The sequence below is a fragment of the Daphnia magna genome, linkage group LG8 (assembly GCF_020631705.1).
Source record: "Daphnia magna isolate NIES linkage group LG8, ASM2063170v1.1, whole genome shotgun sequence".
NCBI lineage: Eukaryota > Metazoa > Arthropoda > Branchiopoda > Diplostraca > Daphniidae > Daphnia > Daphnia magna.
Window position 1 is genome coordinate 4,642,222 of NC_059189.1, and position 20,437 is coordinate 4,662,658.

Genomic DNA, 20,437 nt, shown 5'->3' on the forward strand with positions numbered 1-20,437 from the left:
ACTTTTATTTTAGAAGAATGGTCAACTACTGTTCTGCGGAAGTGTGCCAAACATTTGCCGGAATCTAGTTAGGCACAACGGGCATAACAAAACTTTGTACGGGCGTTTCTTGGAACGTTTCCAGCACTCTTTTTTTTACGTGATCCCTTTATGTCGTGTCAGTGTGGTTTGCGTTTTCGCCTTTCTTTCTTAACGACGGGAATGTCTTAAGATTGTTTCTCTTTTACTGATTTTGAGATGGAAATAAAGGTGATACAGTTGCGATTCAAATTAAAAGCGAAAAAAAGAAAAACTTTTTTCTTTTTTGAACGTACGACGAACAGCTGTTGAAATGAGAGAGACGGACCTGTTATAGCTATTTTAGCCGACCATTTGCTCGTCCCGTCCAGAACGGATTGCTTGACGGCTTTCATGTGACCGTTATGACTGCGTTCCTCAACTCCAAAGACGGCCCTACATGCGTTCGTCGAGGTTTGAAATTAAAAATCACGTTTTACACACTTCATCCATCTGCCCCCGGGGGTTGTTCACGCGTGACACGAGTTGCAGCCCGTGCGTTTGCACGCTGTTGTTACACGTATTCGTCTCACCCTTTTTGTTACGTGATTACGTGATACCAACTTGAAAATTGCATCCAGCAAAAATGTTAATTTCAAAGTCGATGCAATTGTTTAAGTCGAGATGTGACCAAATTGACTAGATACCGTGTGGAAAATGATGAGAGGATATTGGTTTACCGTATGAGTTCGAAGATTTCGGGTTTGTTACGTTCGCGCTGCTTCATTCGTTCCTTCATTGCCGTGATGATAATCTGCGTTTTGTCCTCGGCGCCGTGCTTGGAGCTTTTCTCAGCAGCCCCTTTGCGAAAAATACAAAAAAATTTCAATGCAAGTTTTATTTCTTAAAGAATAGAAAATCAATACGCAGAAGAATTCATGTCATCTGCTCTACGCCGAATATGCGATGACTGGCGCCGAGCCCAATAAGATTGAAGAGAATAGAACAAATAAAGAGGCGTAAAAATAGATTTAAAAAAAAAAGAAAAGAAATAAAAGGAATTGGAAGAAGAAAAGGATCTTCAAACTAGCGGAAACGATCGTTTAATCTAAATGGGTATTCAAATGAACATTTCAACCTAAATGACATATGGTCCATAAAGCATCCATCTAAAAGACAGCGCATTAAAAGCATCGAAGAGTTTAAGCCTACGTGTTGTTTTAGGCAAATGCGTCTATACTGTTTCCCTATTTTTAAGAAAATCTAGCGCCAGAGAAAATGGCGCCCTCTAACCTATGTTCATGAAATTTTCCAATAAGGAAGCTTCGCCATCAGGATAAACCATTCCTAAGAGTCAATGGCGAATGTGTATGACATTATTGTTGTGACTCGACACGTCTAAAATTCTCTTTTATCGATTACACAACCGGCCACACTCTGCTCACATTTTACTGCTCGAGTTACTCACTTTGTAGGCAGTCGGCGTTGAGCAAATCCTTGCACTTCTCGTGACATTTGACGCCGCATTCAGTACACCGGACACCCTGACGGGCAATGCCCCATAGAAGACCCTCGCATTCGTAACAATAGGTCGGGGAGGATGCCGTCCACGGTTGGAAATTGTGCGGAGTGGTGCTCGAAATAGGATAAATCAAACCCTGCAATGTTTTCTTGTACACGTGCATTTTCTACAGACAAGAAAAGCAAAAAAAAATAAAAAATTTAGTCGATAGTTATTGACGTCTGTCAGCCAAAGGTTTTTTTTTAATGCATTTCTTTACCAGTTCTTCATCGTTGAGTGTGGCTCGTGGCAGAACTGACGTCAGGCCGGCATTGCGTTTCGTCGCCGCCATCGTCTGCAATTGAGGAAACCATCATGATCATTAGTGCGTGTTCTGGAGAGGTTCGTGTTTCGTTGCCTCCAATTGAGGTAATGTCGTGCACTTTCGTTTAGGATCAATTGATATTGATTAAGTGGGTGGCATATATACTGTACCTTGAGAACCTGGATGAGCCCAGTGGGGAACGCGTGAATCAAACAACAATACATAGGTTAATAATCAAGAAATATCGACTTAAACGTAAAGGCCATCGAACAAATGCCAAAACATGTTGAAGGCCTTTTTTTTTAATCAAATCCAACTATGAAAATATTGCAAGTTGTCTCGACATCCCACATTCATGTTGATTATATTTAGCACTTCAAAATAGTCAGCTTACCGTTAAATAAATTTTTAAAAAGGCGCAAAGGTTTTAACGAGACGAACACAGCCATTTTGATATTGAAACCTTTTGTTACGGCAGCATCACTTGCGGAAGTTTGCCTAATGGAAAACATGAAACAAGGCAGCCCACACTGTTTCGGCGCTTCTTGTTTACTTTCAAATCCCAAAACAATTTCGCTTTGCTTGACGGGTTTCTCATTTCTTTGACGCGCTTTTGTGGCCGAATTGAAAATTTATGCATGTTGTAAGCCTACAATTGTTTTCCTTATTCCTGTGGCTTGTCTGGGCGTACCTTACATTTTATACCCCGCAAAACAACGTCTAAGTGCTCGCCCTTGTCTTCTGTCGCTATTTAAGTGCCTTTTGGGGCGCCATATAGCTGCCATTGTGAAATGCCCCATGAAAAACAAAAAAGGATCTGCGAAAGGTTACTGAAGAAGAGGAGCTAGGTGTCGTTGAAGGCACCAATCAAGTGTGAAAAGAGTCTATTCAGCAAGTGAGCTACTTTTCGATGACGTTTTCCCTTCATCCCACTGCCAACTATAACGACTGACTATATAGCAAAAAAAAATAAAATCCCAAACATGTGGAAGAACATTGTCGTCATGGATACCATCACAATATTTCCCGTGTAAAAGCCAAACAAAACAACGCTATCGATTGCCTTTACGAATTAGATCAAAAAGATTTCAGACGTACCAGCTCAGAGACGAGAGGGATCGATTTCCTCCTGGGTCGTATGTCTGGCATACTGTCGATGTTGCTGTAGAACGGATTATCACCTGGCAGCCTGTTTGTTGAGGTTTATTTTCAAAAATAAACCAAGAGACAATAACAAATGATTAGAGAAATTGTCCACAACCTTTCAAGAATAGAATATATTTACCCATTGGTGCGACTGCCACGTCCTCCAGCTCCACCGGATCCATTCTGCATCAAGAAAATAATAAGACAATGAATAACATCTCTTAATTAATTCACCATGGAAACGATAAAAATTAATTCTTTTCCAACATACGCAGTGCTCTCGACTTGATCACTAGCGCGAATGTATGCAAATGTAAACTTAGACACAATTTGTCATCAGGTTTCCTGGGGACTGAACGACGAAAGCGGACAGACCGCTGGATAGAATAACTGTCATCCGACACACAACGTCGCATGTGGGTGGTATGCAGTTGTGCGTACACGCTGACGACTAGTAATGAGATGACGAAAGACGGAAAGAGCTACAGGGTAAGTGTTAAGAGCTGGGCAGCTCGGGAAAAGCGGCTGCAAGAATAAAACATTTTTTTTTTTATTATGTCGCATCCTGGAAATACAGATCTCGTCGCTTTTGATATTTCTCCCGCGTGAGGAGATAAATCTGAGAATAGTTTTGAATCAGCAGATATAAAGCAGCACAATCCTCTTGTGTTGGTAAAATGCCCCGGAATGCTTTACAATTCACAAAACTCAGTTGATCAGCTGAGTAGCTACGAAATGCCCGTCCTTTTGTGTTACATCCCAGATTATACCGCGTACGTTTAACGACGAGCCCCCCCCCTCTATTGTCAACACCCGACAAACATCACGGTATTAGCAGAGTCGGGCGGTTTGCACAACTATGCATCAGTCTCCACAACTCGGGAAAATCAGAGAAAACAAAGCAAACATGCATAATCAGCTCTGTCAGCATTTCCAACACTAAAACAACTTTTTTTTTATTTTTATGCCAGACGATAAAATGGCTATTGTCAGCGCCTATATTTTAAAGACTGCAATGCACTGAATTGTCAGCGCCTATATTTTTTTTTGGCATAAAAATAAACAAAAGAAATGTTACTGTCTTCTCGTAAATAGGCCTCAAAATGTAGTCTACGCTAAAGGCCAAACAACAATAAATCGAAATCGATCGTTGCAGGAATTGTTTATCGATGTTGCTATAGGGGAAACGCAGATTCACGTCCCTATGCGCAATAAACTTCAGTTTTCCGGCGTGCACGTCATTGCAGACGTTACGTCAATACTTTCTATTTCTGTTGCATCCCCGCCCCACGCTCCTATTTTAAACATGTCAACCATCGCAATCAGGATGTCTAATTCGAAATTCTTAATGAGAATAGCAGAGCAGCAGTCATTCCTGAACGTAACCCTGCTTGACTTTTTGCTCACCCTTGAGATCTCTTATGCTTAACCCGCTTCAGTATTAACGCCGAACCGTGCTTGCCCTCCCCAGTTGCATCCCCGTGTACGAGGAACTCGTTTACACAGACAAAAAAGCTAGCACAAAGGTATCCTAGGAAATTAGCCATAGATCCGAGATGTAGGGGTAGTCTAATGATAACAAAAGTTGATTAAGTTGCCGGGACCTGCTGCCATTGTTGAACGAAACAATAACTGCTACGATTAGTGAACTATCGTACAAATGTAATGCTAATTGCTACTTGAACGATCTACTCTTTGATTCGTGCTAATAGCGTGACTCTTCTCGTGCGCGAAACAGCCGAAATTCGCATCAAAATTATTAAGTACAGGGTTGGGTTTAAACTTAATGTCGTGAATATTCAAAGTCATTGCTATCACCGGGGCACGGGGATTATCATACGCTGTGAAGCTTGAAATTCGGGAGCTGCCCCGAAACTTCCTTAAACTTGTTAAGTACTTTTAGCTACGAAAGTTAAAACAGTTTCAAGTCAAAGTGATATTACTAAAAGGTTATTTCACTTTGCCGCCAATCCACAGCGATACTTTGCAGAAAGAGAATGAAGATAGATGGGAAAGGAAACACCCTGTGGTTCGGCGGTCAAATATTGAAACACAGGCAGCGTCTCGGTCAACCGAAATGGGGGGGAAAAAAGTACTAAGAGGGATATTGGATCCTCATCACACAAAAATGAGGGGAAAAAAAAAAAGAGGAAAACAAGAAGATGACGTCAAAATGCTGATATCACCTGGGCGTGCGCGACACACACATATATATATATATGTATAGATCTTTCCTTAAGACTCTTATCGATCGTGGCAATGCAAGTTTGAGGCTGCTGGGCAGCAGGCAATGCGACGAGGACAATCTAAAAGTTCACCATCGCTAAATATTTTTTGATTGAAAAGTTTCAAGAGTGCACATAATAAAACGATATGACGGGGACCTATTCAAAGATGTCGGATTCTCGTTTACTTGAACAACGATCTCGTTGGCTGACAGCCGTCACAAAACGCTTTTTCCCTCTAAATATTAAAAAAAAAACGCCTGTGTCAAAAGTGGTTTAAGCATAACGTGTCTCAACAACCGATGTAGCTGTTTTCTACATGTTTACAAGAAGAAGAAAAAAAGAAAATGACAAGAAAAAGGTTTTTCGAGTTTGCCAATGATCCATCAAGGACAGTTGGAGTCTTTCCCATGGTTCATCCTGACGGCTCGTGCACGCTTGGCCTTTATTTTTAAATCTTCATTTCTCCAGGGTAGACGTCGATGGGAGAAGGCAATTACCCGACTTCCAATTGCGTGCTATGTTTGTACATTATAGTATTTTTTTGTTTTGCGACGTCGTCATTCGAACGTGTCTGCCCTTTCTTTTTCCCAACGCCCGAGCATCTAACATCACTCATTTTCCTCTCGTCTCCACTTTTCTTTTTCCCGTAGCTCATCAGACATGATTCTCTACTTCTATTTACTGGTTTTCGCCTGTCTTGCCAAAGAGACGAGTCGAAACGAGGATACAATGAGTGCGCCATTCCCACGATGTGAGAAAGGCCACCAATCTCGTTAACCCGTGTGGTAACAAGAGTTTCAGTCAACGTTCTTATTTAATCAGAATGTGGATTCTTTTCAATTTCGGACGCAATTTCTCTCACTTTCACGCTACACTGCATGTTTTACTAAATGTATATATATATACCTCATCTTCTCGGGACCCACAATGTGTCAGCAAAATGCTCAACCTATTCTGTAGATGGGAAGGCTGTCATCTTTTGTTGTGGCTCCGTGTCTGCGTAAGATAGTGTTTTGTTTCCTATTTCTGTTATTCCTTTTTTCCTCCCTTCTTTTACTTATCTAGCGTGACAAAAAAAGCCACGCACGATGTCAGTTCAGCCTTCTTTTTCTGTGCGTTCTATAAAGATCTTTCTACTATTGGTCCATCCTTATACATTCATCCGTTGCGCCGTCCGCACAGCCAGTTCGTATTGATCCTTCGATGTCTGACACAGGCGCGCTATCTCGGCGACACCTTGCGAGCATCGGATTTTTCCCTCTCCTCTTGATCGCTCTATAAAAAAAAAAAAAAACTAAAAAAACCTGGAGAGATCGAAACAACAAAATTTGTACGCGCTCGCCATATCGGTGGCGAGAAGGATAAACTGTGTTCGTTTGTCTAGTCGTCGTAAACTCTTACAGTCCAATAGTAGTAACTGGCATGCCATTACTACTCGCAGCGTGCGAAATAAACACGTAACATGAGAGGGGGGCAGAGAGGAAAAAGACTTAAGTGTGATTACTTTCGACGAACTCTCTTTTGCCTCGCTCTTTTTCCATGTACGTGGTTTGCCTCCTGGATTATCCTCGGGGGGTGTGAGAGGTTGTTACTTCCGAGTTGGGAAAGAAAAAAAGACACAACTGCTACCATATCGGAAGGATGTGTGCTACAAGGGGAAAACCCTCAAAAAGCTATTATTATTCTGTGCCAGACGAGAAAGGATACGGACAACTAGGTTCTCTATTTAAAAAAAGACGAATCGATACTTTGAGTCGATTATTTTTTTAGGTAACTCCCAAGTAAAGAAGGCAAACCAATTGGTTCGACTGTGATAGTAAGATAACGTCAGATACGATTATCAAACACAACAAATTGAAAATTTGATTACATGCGAAGAACCTCATCAGATTCTAGCGCACATGTAACCGTACAAAAGGTTAAGGCTCCTCCACAAATAATCAGTCAAGAGCAGACAATTTTTCTTTCGCAACGGGTGGTTCTTTTAACTGATGCGCTACCTCTAAAAACTTGGCCTCGGCCGCCATCTTGGCATCGAACGGATGGAGATTAAAAAAACAAAAAAACCTCCTTCAGTAACAGATGCGTGCATCTTGTCGTTAAATTAAGGTCTCGGCCAAGCTAAGGGGACATAGCCAAAGGCCTCGACTGACGTAAAATATGCAAAGACAATCATCAATTATTCAACGTTTGACATGACCGTGGCCTCGCGTTCCAGTCGGTTTGGGATGGCACAACGTTCGGACGATGAAAAAGTTCTCTTACCGCCTCGATATTCGTCGGACTCGGGGCTGTCGTTGGTGATGGACGTGCACCAACGCTAGCCGTTTCAGCTTTCTTATCTCGCAGTGTCTTGACTAATTTCCAACGGGCCGCGCTGCCCTTGGTAGTCGATTTGAGTATCTTTTGTTGTTCAACATCCATCGGATCCATATTATCTTCGCCATCTTGAATGTAGCTCAGGTTGACCTCTACGGTAAGACTGGGCGATTCTACGGTCGTTCTTGTTGTCATCACCGGCGACATTCCAGCCGCAGCGATGTTGTTGGCGCTGGCGTAGTAGACATCCGTTCCGTAAGGTTGCTGCGGTTCAGATGCTTCTTCGTTTCCGTCTTTCAGCGCCGTAGTTGAGGTGAAAAACGAAAAGACGGACGAGGCGATGTTGCTGGCCGTACTTCCGGCGGCTGACAGGATGTTACCACTGCTCGGGAATATGTCCGAACCTCTCGAGCCGGATATGGAATGCCGGTTATTCGGATACGATCCAGCCACCGCAGACGTCGTCGGTTCTATTGCAGCGTCACCCGTGTGCCTTAGTTGCTTCGCAGTATTCCGGTTCTTTGTTATCGTCTTCGTAGTGATAAAAAAGCTCGTTTCCGCCTTCGTTATCATCATCAAAACTCTGATCACGCGGAGTATCAGGCCCACTAGTTTCGCCGGAAGAATAATCGTCGTCTTCGTCGTCCTCTTCGTGCGCTTTGACGCTAACTTGTTTCGACTCGACGGCGGATTCTTGAACAGCAATTCCGGCTCTGTTTGGCGAACTCGTATACGATGCCCAATCGTCATTCTCTTCTTCCACCATGCACGGCGGCTCGGCCGTCATGGCCGTCTCGTAAACAACTGGAGTCGCATAGTCCCAAGTGGCTTCAGCCGGAGGCAAATAGTTGGCGTCTTCACCAGACGACCGGATGCCGTTAACAATGGAATCGCCTTCAAGCGCCGGATAAACCGGAACCCGCGATTGAAGTTCACTTAAAACTGCCTGCATTTGATTGTCGTATGTCGTCTGTTGATTATATTGCCGTGCAGCTTCAGCCAACAGGTCAGTTCCACCGGATTCCGCCCTGCGTTCCATCTCTTCCAGCTGCAGCATTCCATAGCGATACCATTCATCATCGACGTCGATGCTGTCTTCTGTGCTCTGCCATCGTGGGGCCGTCCGGTTAACGTTGGCCAACGGCCTTGGGGAAGAGGGGACACTCTCAATGTTACCCGTTGGCCGGAATTGGTCCGGTTCGAGATAATCCATGGATTGCGGGCATGGTTGTACAGCCACTGCATGTTTCGGGGAATCGTCTGCTGCAGCGCATTCTTCGCTTCTCTTTGGGCTGCCTTTGATGGCTACTTTAGGAAAAAAGATTTCCTCATTGTCACAATCTTTTTGTTCCTTTATTTCCGGCTGCTCTTCTCCCGAGGGACGACACAAGTCCAAATTCAAACTGAGGCTAACACTGGCGTCATCATCCGAAATGGACGGCGGACGTTCTCTACGGCGACTCTCCGACTGCATGCCGCTGGATGAAACGATCGCCACGTCGGGCAATGCCATTGGAGCCGGGGATGGAACCGTAGTGGCGGCTGCTTCAGCGGCTGCCAATCTTCGGTAACGGCCCAATGCTCTAGAGGCCGCAAATTCTCCATAAGACGGACCACTTGGTCGTCTCGCCAAATGTGACGGTTCCGTCCCAGGAATGGAGGCAGTATGGGAATTGTCCCACGCTCTACTAGCGCCACTTCCAGTCGCCACTTGTCCCGTCACATCATCGTCCCAATCATTGCCGGAATCAAATCCTTCGTTACAGTACGAGACAAAAGCTCGGCTGCTATGGTCGCCCGAATGATTACCAACGACGTCTAGTGCCCGTAGTGGCCGACGCGGCGTCATCAGCCAATCGTCGTTCTGTTGAGGCAAACAGTGCAGACTTTCGGGCTTCTTTCCGTCCGTACTTCCTCTCCGCCCGCCAATCATGTTCGTCAATTGCTTCATCATTTTCTTGCCTTTTTTCAAGCCCGGTAACGAAGACGTCCGGCTGAAAGAAAAACGTTTGCCATTGCCTTCATCTGATTTGCTAAAATGGCCGGTGCTTCCGCTGGCGCTGTGAGACAAATGCTGCCCATCCATTTCTTGCATAGCGTCCACACCGGGCAACGAGATGGAACGATTCTTCAGCTTCGGTCGGTTGAAGTAAGGTACGAGCTGATTAACGGCTGTGCGAATCTTCTTGCGCGGACTACTACGCGGCTGTTTGCCCGGAGATAGCGCACGGGGCGGGGCGCTGGAAGCGGCGATGGAAATGTATCCGCACTGAGACACAATCACCTGACCCGAAGTCGTATAAGCGGGTAACGGAGATGACGAAAGGCCGCGAGAAGTCAACTCTCCATCTTGTCCGATTCGACGGCTGCTATCATAGGATGATTGTTCTTCGTAATTAGGAAGCGGATTCCGGAACAAATAAACACCCTCCTGGCAATCATAAGAATTATGATTCTGTTCTTGTTGGGAAGGCTGCTGCTGCTGCTGGGCAAGTGACGACGGCGTTTGATAATAGAGTTCGTAATAATCGATCGATGACGAGGACGACAGTTGTTCAGCTTGTGTTGAAGTTTGAACCAACCGACCCGGCGAAGAGAGTTGATGTTCCAGACGTTGATTTGGCTGTTGCTGTAGTTGATCTACTAAGTCCTGTTGCTGATATCGCTGACTGGCCAATGAAGACGTGGGCGAGGAATGAAGTCTACGACGTTGCCTCGGCGAGCAACCAGCTGATTTCGGTTGCTGGATAAAGTTGGAGGGTTCGAAATTGCGATCGATTTCTTCCCGACACGGCTCGAACGTCACCGTAGGATACAAAAACTGCTGCTGCTGTTGTTGCTGATTAGCCACATTGGCTGGTTCTGGAACGAAATGTCCCTCCGGTAAAGAACCGGGAGCGGGACTTGGTGTGTTTGATCTATACTGATGCTGCGGTGCGTTCTGAGGATGGACAACACCCCGCGGACTGTACCAATCATCGTCCAATGTCGTCGGCAAAAATGGGTTGTCAATTTCCGTTTCCATCCATGTGGAATCATTGCGAGATAAAGTGCGTGGCGTCGAAGGGTTGCGTCGTACGCGATTGCCACCGAGTGTTTCGTACGAATGATGAATTGAATCAGGATAAGGTTCCGCCCGCGATGCGGCTGAATACGCCTCTGTTGCTACAGAACAAATGGAGCCCTGAACATTCCACGTTTCCGTAGTTAAATGCGGCTGGATTTGACTCGGTTGAGGCCTGGAACGCGTGGAAGGAGAAACGGCCGGTTGTTCGTACATCATTCGGCTGCTCGGTCGAATAATTTGGTCGTCGGCGGGGGCCGGCGGAGGTGGCGCCGAATCGACTTGCTGCTGCGTCGACGAATGATGGACGGCCAGGGCTAGTAATTGACTGGGACTAACGGGTGATCTTTCCGGGTCCATTGATGACCAATTTCCACTAAGTGACGAAACACCCGAATCGGATCGCATCGAACTGATTCGATTAACTTTCGTTGGCGAAAGACCTTGTTGTGATCGACGGCCGCGAGAAGCAGTGGACACCTTATTAGGCGATCTCGTGCTGGCCGTCGTCAGGAAGTTAGCCGAACAGTTGGCAGTGATTTCTTCCGACGCGCTTCTCGTTTTTATTGTGGGCGTTTTATTCTGCAGCGTTGGCGATTTCTGAGCCGATTTCGAGCGCTGGCCAAGGGGCGATGTCGGATTAGATGTCCGGGTGTCATCGTGACCAGCTTGCTTTTCGATCGGCGTTCGCAGGTAGGAAGAAAAACTGGGTGAAACATTGTCGGAGCTGTTGCTCCGCCCTAGATGTAGCGGATCGATATGGACAGGAGCCGCCACCGCTGCCGTCGAGGAGCCGCAATAGATCGATGGCTGTTGACTGCTGGAAGGGTAGCTCAATGAGTTGGCTTTAGGTTGTTGAAGTTGTCGGCGCTGTTCGAGTCGGGCCGACTTTTGGCGAGCTGATTCCAGAAACGCAAGTCTAAGTTGTTCGTGAAGATCGGTACCGGACTCGGCCGAGTCACGCTGAGTTACACGCTGCGGAACACTGGACGACTGGACGAGCCGCTCGCGAAGTTCTTGCAGTCTTTGCGAATCTCTTTTTAACTTGCGACTAACACGTTCTATTTCACGAATCTGACTGGCGCAATCCGACGAACTGCCGGCGGCCATGTTGACGTTCGTCCTCCACGTCCATTCATCGTCTTCCGTCTGCGTGTCTTCTTCCGGCTCGTCGGGCGGCTTGGCTTTTTTGCTTTGATGCCAAGCATTTTGGCTGCTCGTATTACCTTGCCGATAATGGCAGTAATCTTGGGCGCTGAAGACGTGACCCACTGGTTCCTCAGACGGACGGACTGAATCTCGGCGAAATTGCTGGGCCGCAGAACTCGATTCCCAAATCATCCGCAGCTCGTTGTCCGACTCGGACATTACCGACGGACTGTCGCGATGAGCCGAATTGAGGCTACGATAAAACGCTTCGTCAGCTGACAATCTACTGGTCTGACGAGACCTATCAACCGGTGTAATCGAGTAAGGATGCTGTTCGGACGACTCGAGAGAACGCAGTTGGGCCTCCACTTTGGCCGCGAACTTGTCATCGTCGTCATCATCGTCTTCTTCCTCTTTGACGTGAGACAGATTGGGTCCATTATGAAGATGGCTAATAGCAGATTTGGCTTCGCTAACAGTCGACATGTCAGCAGATTGTTTCTCGTCGGCCACCTTGTCGCCATACGTACCAACAAGCCGGGCAATAGTGGCTTGTTGTTGATAGAGCAGCAGCTCGACTGTTTCCAATCTTTCCCACATGGCGAGATATTCGGTGGACAGGAATTCAAGAATCTGCCAGGCACCGAGAAATTCCGCCTCCAACACGTCGATCTTGCGTTGCAAAGTGTCGACGTCGACAGCTTCCGAGTCCTGCTGTTGACAAGAGGTAGCCGTACTGATGGGCAGTACGGAGTCGATGGCGCAGCCGATGACAGAGGCGTCGGCGTCGACTCCGTCCTTACTCAATTCCATTATTCGTCATGACGGTGATGATGGGTGGGTGTTGAGGATGACCTGATCGGATTTTCGCTTTGAACTTCAATCAAATGGGAAAGTACAACGATGGCCAACCGCGTCTGTTGCATCATGATGCGGCAACCGCATTACGCCCAAGTGAAACGAAATAAATTCGGCTGCACAAAGAACACACACAAACACACGAGAAGTCGGCTATTTTCTAGTTCACAGTATTGTTGACATTTGAAGGAGATGAAGACGACAGCCGAGGATAATATTAACCGGATTTGGTTGTCGGAAAAGATGACATGGTTCAACTTTTGTTCAAAAGGAAAACGAGCATAGATGAAATGCAAAGACAAAAAAAAAAAAAATAAATAAATAAATACAAATTCACAAGATTGGAAACCAAATCATGAACGTCATTTGGGTTGGGCTTCTTTCCGGTTCACGGAGATCCTACACGCTTCGATTCATAATTGACTTTTGAAGAGGAACTTTACTGTCGATCGAGGAGGTGATCAAATAAAAATGTTTCCGTCCCCTTTTTCGCTAAAAGTGTCACTTAAAATATTAAAAAAAAACTGATGTAATTTTTGAATGGTCACTTCCATAAACCATTCAAGCGGACAGGGACATTGTGGAGGACGAACTGTTAAGCAATTGTTTTGGCATAACACTAGCGTCCCGACAATCCGGATTTAAAATGAACAACAAAAAACGCTGAGCTGGTGAAAGATCGTATTTTCGGCGAGTAGAATAAACAAACCAGATAAAACAACAGCGTCCTACTTACCCTCACAAAAGAATAAACATAATCAAAACGCTTTCCAATGGTAATTGACTTTCATTTTTCGAGGCACGAACGAGCATGCAGTGACGGCTTTTCATGAATTATGATTCCCTAACTGAGCGTGGCGCGTTGTGCGCAGCACGCGTTACCATAAAATATTGTACGAAACCGGCCTCAAAATGGCGCAAAAAGAAAAGAGACTGATTGATAAATCTATATGAACCACGAAACGGACCGTGAACAGATAAAGGCCATCAAATCGGCCGCGCCGACAAGACACGAAATTTACAAATCAGCCGACGGCCTTTCGTTTTCATAAAAGTTTTCCGCTCAAAGTTGTAGAGTACACATGTTATTCGACTTTTGCCTAATGTCGGCAAAACATGTCAAGCTCGCCTGCCTTTGATGTTTCAATTCAAAACGTGTACTACTATGTCGACTGAGAATGACTGGACTGGCTGGTACAATCGACCGAGTTCAACGAGAGATTACGAAAGCCAAACACACTTTTAGCAAGAAAGGATAGCGCTAACGGGGCACGTCCCCGCAATATCAACAATGGCCCGACGACTAACATGACAAGATGGAAAGTTGAAAGCACTGGGCTGTCAGACTTGTGGACGCGCAAATTTGGATTTGTGTTTGCACTTTGTCTCGTCCTTTCAGACATTCAAGAAATTGCTCAAGTATCGAAATGGAACGAAACCAACTAGCGAAAAAAAAAGGGGCCGGAATCATTGATCCATTCCGTGACGGGAAAGAAGCTTTATACCCCGCATATAATCGTAAGCAATAAGAAACAAAAATGTTTCTCGAAGGCGATACGACATCTCGAGAATAGAAAAGTAATAGCAATACATTGCGCTCTGTCGACCCGCGAAACGTCTAAAAATATTATCCAGCGGGGTAAACACAATTGCGGAGGAGAATTTCTTCGCAAAGACAAACACAGGCGTTGGTCTTCCACAAGCACAAAACCCTATAATGAACAGGGGCGGTCGTTGTCGTTATCTGACCAACGTACCACAACCGACTGCCTCGCAGTCGCGACGGCTTCGCTGGCAATTCCTTAAAGGGAAAGTGGGAGGAGTTTCTGGTGTAGTTGCGTCGAGACTACCAAAGCGGCTAGCTGGCGCAACCCTGGCCTTTATTTCCCTGCTTTTCTCCAATCCGCCTAGACACACACACACACACATAACATGGGTAAGAATACAGTACACAGCAGTACATTGTATTCCAGGTCGATAACCGTCATGCCTGCAAAGACACCCACCCTTTTCTCTCTTTGCCTCCCCCGGTGAGGATCCACCTCCTAAAAAAAATGGATAGGATCATCAGCGTTAAAGTTTTGTAAGCAAGAGGATGGACAACCTCCTTTTTAGAGCTGTCAGACGCCGCAGCGCATGTAAATTGTTGGGACTCTTATTCTCGTATTCTTTCACCTCATGTTTATCAGCTCCGAAATTTAAAAGTTTCAAAATAGATACCACATTTTTTTTTCCTTAACAGTTGAAAGTCTTCGTTTGGCAATCACGAAAAAAGGCACGTTTAAGGTTTCATTCTCCATTGATATTCGGCCCTGCCAGTTGGAGCCGGAAGAGACCTCTGTTATCAGGTATATATAGGCCAGCAAGCAAAGGCAACAATAGCGGTGTAACAACGGTTGCTAGGGGTGCACCCAACAGATTCAGTTGCCTTTATCAATAAAACAAGAAGTCCATCGGAGGCACGCTCGTGCGTGATGGGCTAGAGAACCTCGTGTCCAAAAATACGCGATATAATGAATTTTCACAATTTTTTTTTTGTGACGAATCTCTGCTATTATACTTCCCTGTAATGGGTCTGCTGCGACTGCCATATCGAAAGGGTAAGAGCGATCCATCTAGATATTAGTTTTCGTAGCCAGACTACATGTCCACGTTGCAACGGAACACACACACAAAAAAAACGTCACGGAAAAAAGAAATAAAATTCGTGCTATACTTTCCTTTCTGCTAATAGCACGCATTTTTAGCAAGGTATTGATTCAATCTACTGCTCTGAATCATTTAACAAAGACGAGGTCTACAATGCAGTGTTCAGGTCCGAAACACTTCATCAACGTCAAAATGGCTAAGGTATTCAGAATCGACAACAATGAAACGTAGCGTTCAGAAACTACGAATAAACACGGAGATTCAATTCTATCGAACCTTTCTGATTTCGCAGTCAAGCGTCATTACACTGCGCGTTATTAAATAATAAATACGAAAATTTGTCTAGTTCTCTACAAATCAGAAATTCTGGGCATCATTAACTTTACCATTAAATCACCTCAATATTTACTGGAACGAACGACAATGACGTCCATTTTGTTTTCAGTTCAATTGCCTATACGCAATCGACGCAAAATTGAAGCTCAAGACCATAAAGGTAAACACACAAAAAAACTTCTTGCTGTTAGAAGGAAAATAACTTTTCAGAAATATGTTGCATTTGTTTTGCCGCTAGACCTCTATTTAGAGTGCTTCAAGTATTTAAGACAAACAAAGACTTCAAAAATGGCAAGAGGCATACAACTGGCCGTTCCGAATCCAAAGTGGTCGGTTTGGACGATCGATACGATTCCCGACATTCCCCCCTTTTCTTTCAGGATGTTACACTGAAGCTTCAGCGGGCGATAGAGGGTAGAAAGGATCAATCGAATTAGTCTCCCATTATAACCAGACACACATTAAAGATAAAAAAAAAGAAAATTAAATCTATTGATTGTAGGGGAAAGCGAACGAAACGACGGGCAAAGTTAAGTCAACTACGTCCGGGGCCGTCTATCTACATTTCTATTCCTTTCTGCGCTGTTCCGTGTTTCCCGAGGCCATAAGACGGATTTCTGACCGTGTACACCGCAACGTTATAATGAACACACACATAGACACGAAGGACGAGCTCGTGATCCTGAAATCGATAAGTTTATCCTCATCACTAATTCAAAGCAGCAAAGAGTTTCCCTCTATCGGGCTTGCTGGCCTTCTTTCTAGATAGCTTGATTCGCAATTTCCCTGGACATTTGGCCAATGAGGCACACCGTATCGCCATTCCCACTCACACTGTACGCATGCATATCACAGAAGTCTGGTGCCCATTCAATTTAACGTTGATCATGTCTCCAATCGCTGGCCGTGCGAACCATCAGAAGCTGAATGTCACGCGTGGATTAGTTCGCTTTCTATTGGCCAGCAGTGAAAGGTCACGACACATTATCGAGCCATCTATATACAGCCTTGTACGATAAGGACGTTGGATCACGTTCTATTTTCAAAAGAGAGCAAGGAGAAAAGCAACATGACGGACAGTCTTCAGGTGAAGCAGTGAAACAAGCGCGATTCGGCGCAAATAAATCCCGTTTATCGTACGGTCTCCGCCAGGACGCCGTCAGTTTTAACAAATTGAAATCGATTATTCACGCCACTAGACCTTGTAAAGAGTATACAAGAAAAGGAAACAGCACCCACGACTTGAAGAGCTTCTTCTCGTCGGGCATGTTCTTTTCTTTTTATTTAGTCGCAACGCCTGTCACATTTGAAGCAGAAAATGTCATTCACAAGGTTTTCCTTTCTTGTTAGAATCAAGTTCTTTAAACGATGATGAACGTTTTTGGAACCCATGTTTTGATCCTCGCCATAACGGCAAAAATAAAGAAATACTGCGTAGATATATATTTTGTTTTCCTGCCGACATTTTCTATTTCATATGTGTTGTCCTGAAAGCATCTAGACATTTATTCGGTCATCGTTTCTCTTTCGTTGGGTGGGATGAACCCTCCCCGGCCTACGGTTATGGAGCCATTCATTTTACTCCCCGTCTAGTAGTAGATTCTTCTGCATCGCTGCAATCTACGGAGTTCCTTACAGACTATACAGTCTAGCATAAAACTAGGGAATTCATAATGGACTTTCAAAAGCGGCACGCGTAGCAACAGATATCTTTTTTTTTTTTCCCCGCCCCAAGCTGTGCCACTTCCGCTTCTGGTCGCTGCAAATGATGAATGGATTTCCGACTTTGATTTATTATTTCTTGAACCGAGTGCCGCACTTTTAGAACGCAACTCGAAACACCACTGCAAAAAAATAAGGCCTTTGATTTCCGAACATATAATACGATCAAATAAAATAAAAGATTAAAGGAAACGCACAGCCCTGAACGATATTCCCCTTACATGGTAAACACCAAGGCCCCCCGCAAACTCTGTAAACATATTTTTAAAAAAAGCACACAAATGATGTCTACTAAGTAAATTGGATTGCCCACCCCTAAGTGAAGAGTTCTACGACGAGGAACGCCAAACCATAGCTGCCGTGATTGAAGCACGAGCAAGAACTCACGGGTTGCACAATAATAATATCACCAAGCGGCCAATAGGAAAAACAAAAGAATATGCTCCGCATGTCCTTAACATAGATAGGCCTACAATATTATATAGCTGGAACAATAACGCAACGTGACTGCATCAAAACCATATTTTACTGCTCTACATGTTAGCGACGCGTGTCGTGAAGACGCAAGTAGATTGGGGTCGGCAATAATAATGCGAATAGGAAACCCTTTAAAAATATTGGTCTTAACCCGAGCAGAGAATTTGGGGCACGAAAAAAAAAATTGCATGTAGGCATGAAATGGGTAAAGAAAAAACTTGTAAAGTTACACAGAGAGTAGATCAATACGGAAACAAGTGGACGGGCACTGCAGTCACCTTTTCAAGTCGTGAAAAAGGGATGCCAGCCTAAATCAAACATTATCTTCTTTTACTCGTGCAATTTCATTTATACTGTCGAAACATTGTCTGTCAAATATGCCGAGGGGTTTTCAAAGCGCCTGCTTTATGCAAAAGAACGACAGATCGATCTGGTAGTCAAATAGATTGCAGCGTTTTATTCCAGGTATTCATATTTGCATCGCACGCGTGACCTTCTACCTTCCTTTTATATTTCTCGCACGCTACTTTATTTAAAAGATGCTATATTCTTGGAGCCTAAAGGAATGGACGACTGCCTCTTGCCATGCAACGATGTCATCGATTTTCTTTTGCCGATCGTTCATGGTAGCCACTTTGCATAAATCAGAAGGAACGAGTTGTCGCTGCCCATTTTCCCAAATAGCCTTTGTATGGGAACTAGCAACATTCTTCGTTAGCCATCAACAGTCTTTACCCTCGTTTGCAACATTTCGAAAGAAAGTCGGTAATTCGGATGGAAGAAATAAAAAAAAACAAACTATTCAGGTTTTAAAGTCGACTTGCACCGTAACCAGCGATTACGATAAACCGTAAAAAGTATATTCAACCTTGTTTGTAGTGGCGTCCACGTGTGGAGAAAAGAACCCCCCCACAAAACAGGAGAAAACAAACAGAACATGGTGGCAATCGAGTTAAGTCTTCCACAACTCCTTACTATCTTCAATCCGTTTACAACCACGGTTATAACAAATTGACTTATTATGTAAATTTCATGTAGGATGGTTTGAGGTCGACCATTGCTGACGGTGCCATCGTCGTTCAACTTAGATTGGCACTTGACTTTCATTGGCGTCTTGTGGTCTTCAAAGATTCTCAAATCCTCCCCGTAACCACCTCATATTCCCCTTATGAATGACCTATACACTGTTTACACGCAAACACTCAGCTTTTATAGGATCGCCCTTTTAACCCGTCGATGTTGTCTAACTCTTGCAGTTCCCTCCCATTCGCAATTCCAGGACGAGATTGATCCCATCATCGATCGAGATGATGCGTCCTAGGCAATTTGAATTGCTTTTCTTCGTTGGTTTATACGAAGGACGACGACGACGTCAGAGAAAAAGGGAACAAAAGAAATGTTTCTAAAAACAACTGATCCCGTCAAAACTCGGCCGTTGATCTCTCACAACTTTTGACGAAAAACGGGAGAGAAAAAAAAAATGAAACATAAAACGGAAGGCATCGGGGTATGCGTTTCTAGCGTTCGTATTGTTGCTCAACTCCGCCGCATACATAATAGGATGCGTATACATAGGGGAAATCAATATTGGGATGATGTTCGTTCTTTTCTGTGTGCTACGTGTCTTGTTTTCTCTTGGGGAACTCAGTTTGTTTTGTCTTTAATTTAGTTGTTGGCCTACGACACGACATCCACCGCCATTTTGATCGTTTTTTTTTTTCTCTCCTTTTTTAAAATTCAAACCTTTGATTTTCTACACGAATACAGGGAGGGACTCCTACGTCAGCATTCTCAAGGATGCAATTCACGGACCGTGCTTTTATTGATTGATAAGAAGACGAGAAAGGGGAAGTCTGAAAAGGGACCAAAGTTCAAGTACTGGACTGATGATTACTGTGACGCTCATCACGACAGACACATCTATTAGGTGGCTTAATGTCGAGGGGGTCCCGCCCTTTAGACACGTCCTCAACCCTTCACGTTTGTGAATCGCACACAACATGAACATTTTTCTGAATGACAGACTAAATCAAGTTTCAAAGGAAAACATTTGATTACTGGAATTGTTATTCGTACATCCTCATTAAAAAACCGCCCTACACTTTTAAATCTTCGAATGGCAAGCGAAAAAAGTACTGAAGGTTTTTTAATGCAACCATCGATCCCATACTACCTTATTAAATTAGATGAGGGCCAGTTCCCTACGGCGGATAGCTGGAAATCAATTATAGTACATCCCCCCCCCCTCCTTTTTTCCCATTGTTTTCTCTCCTGTTTACGACCCATCTACTTTGTTTACGTCCCCATCATTCTTTGTTACCACCATGATAAATGAAAACAAATAAACTCGTTACATTTCCTGGCAATCGAACGGAAAAACCAGTCCACTTTGCTTCACGTGTGACACAATAACGTGCACAGGAAATTCATACGCTTAAAACAAAACAAAAATCATCTCGGATAGCGATCAAAAAGACACGAAGATCAATTAGCGGATTTTTTTTTAAACTCTCAATAGACATTTTCTCTTTTGTTCGTTTCTTACCACTGCGGGCTTGACTTCGATTTCTTGGTCTTTGAAAAAGTTTGCGTACGCCTCATCGATCATGATAATGGGAACATTACGCAAATACAAAACAACGAATGACGTATAGGTCTCCGTGGGA

The 20,437-nt window shown here is 44.4% G+C and overlaps 1 protein-coding gene across 5 annotated transcripts in view; it reads right to left on the reverse strand.

Annotated features, from left to right (window-relative positions):
• The window catches only part of LOC116928272 (protein unc-13 homolog B), a 58,833-nt gene that overhangs the window by 11,646 nt on the left and 26,750 nt on the right, over positions 1-20,437 (reverse strand). For 2 of the 5 annotated variants that reach the window (XM_045178196.1, XM_045178194.1), the window contains exons 12-18: positions 3,109-3,152; positions 2,922-3,012; positions 1,994-2,002; positions 1,779-1,853; positions 1,466-1,685; positions 738-858; positions 347-453 (exon numbers count right to left, since the gene is read on the reverse strand). In XM_045178196.1, coding sequence (XP_045034131.1) covers positions 347-453; positions 738-858; positions 1,466-1,685; positions 1,779-1,853; positions 1,994-2,002; positions 2,922-3,012; positions 3,109-3,152 — 667 coding nt within the window. The remainder of the gene's footprint in view (positions 1-346; positions 454-737; positions 859-1,465; positions 1,686-1,778; positions 1,854-1,993; positions 2,003-2,921; positions 3,013-3,108; positions 3,153-20,437) is intronic. The other 3 variants (XM_045178197.1, XM_045178195.1, XM_045178198.1) reach the window with 3 other exon arrangements.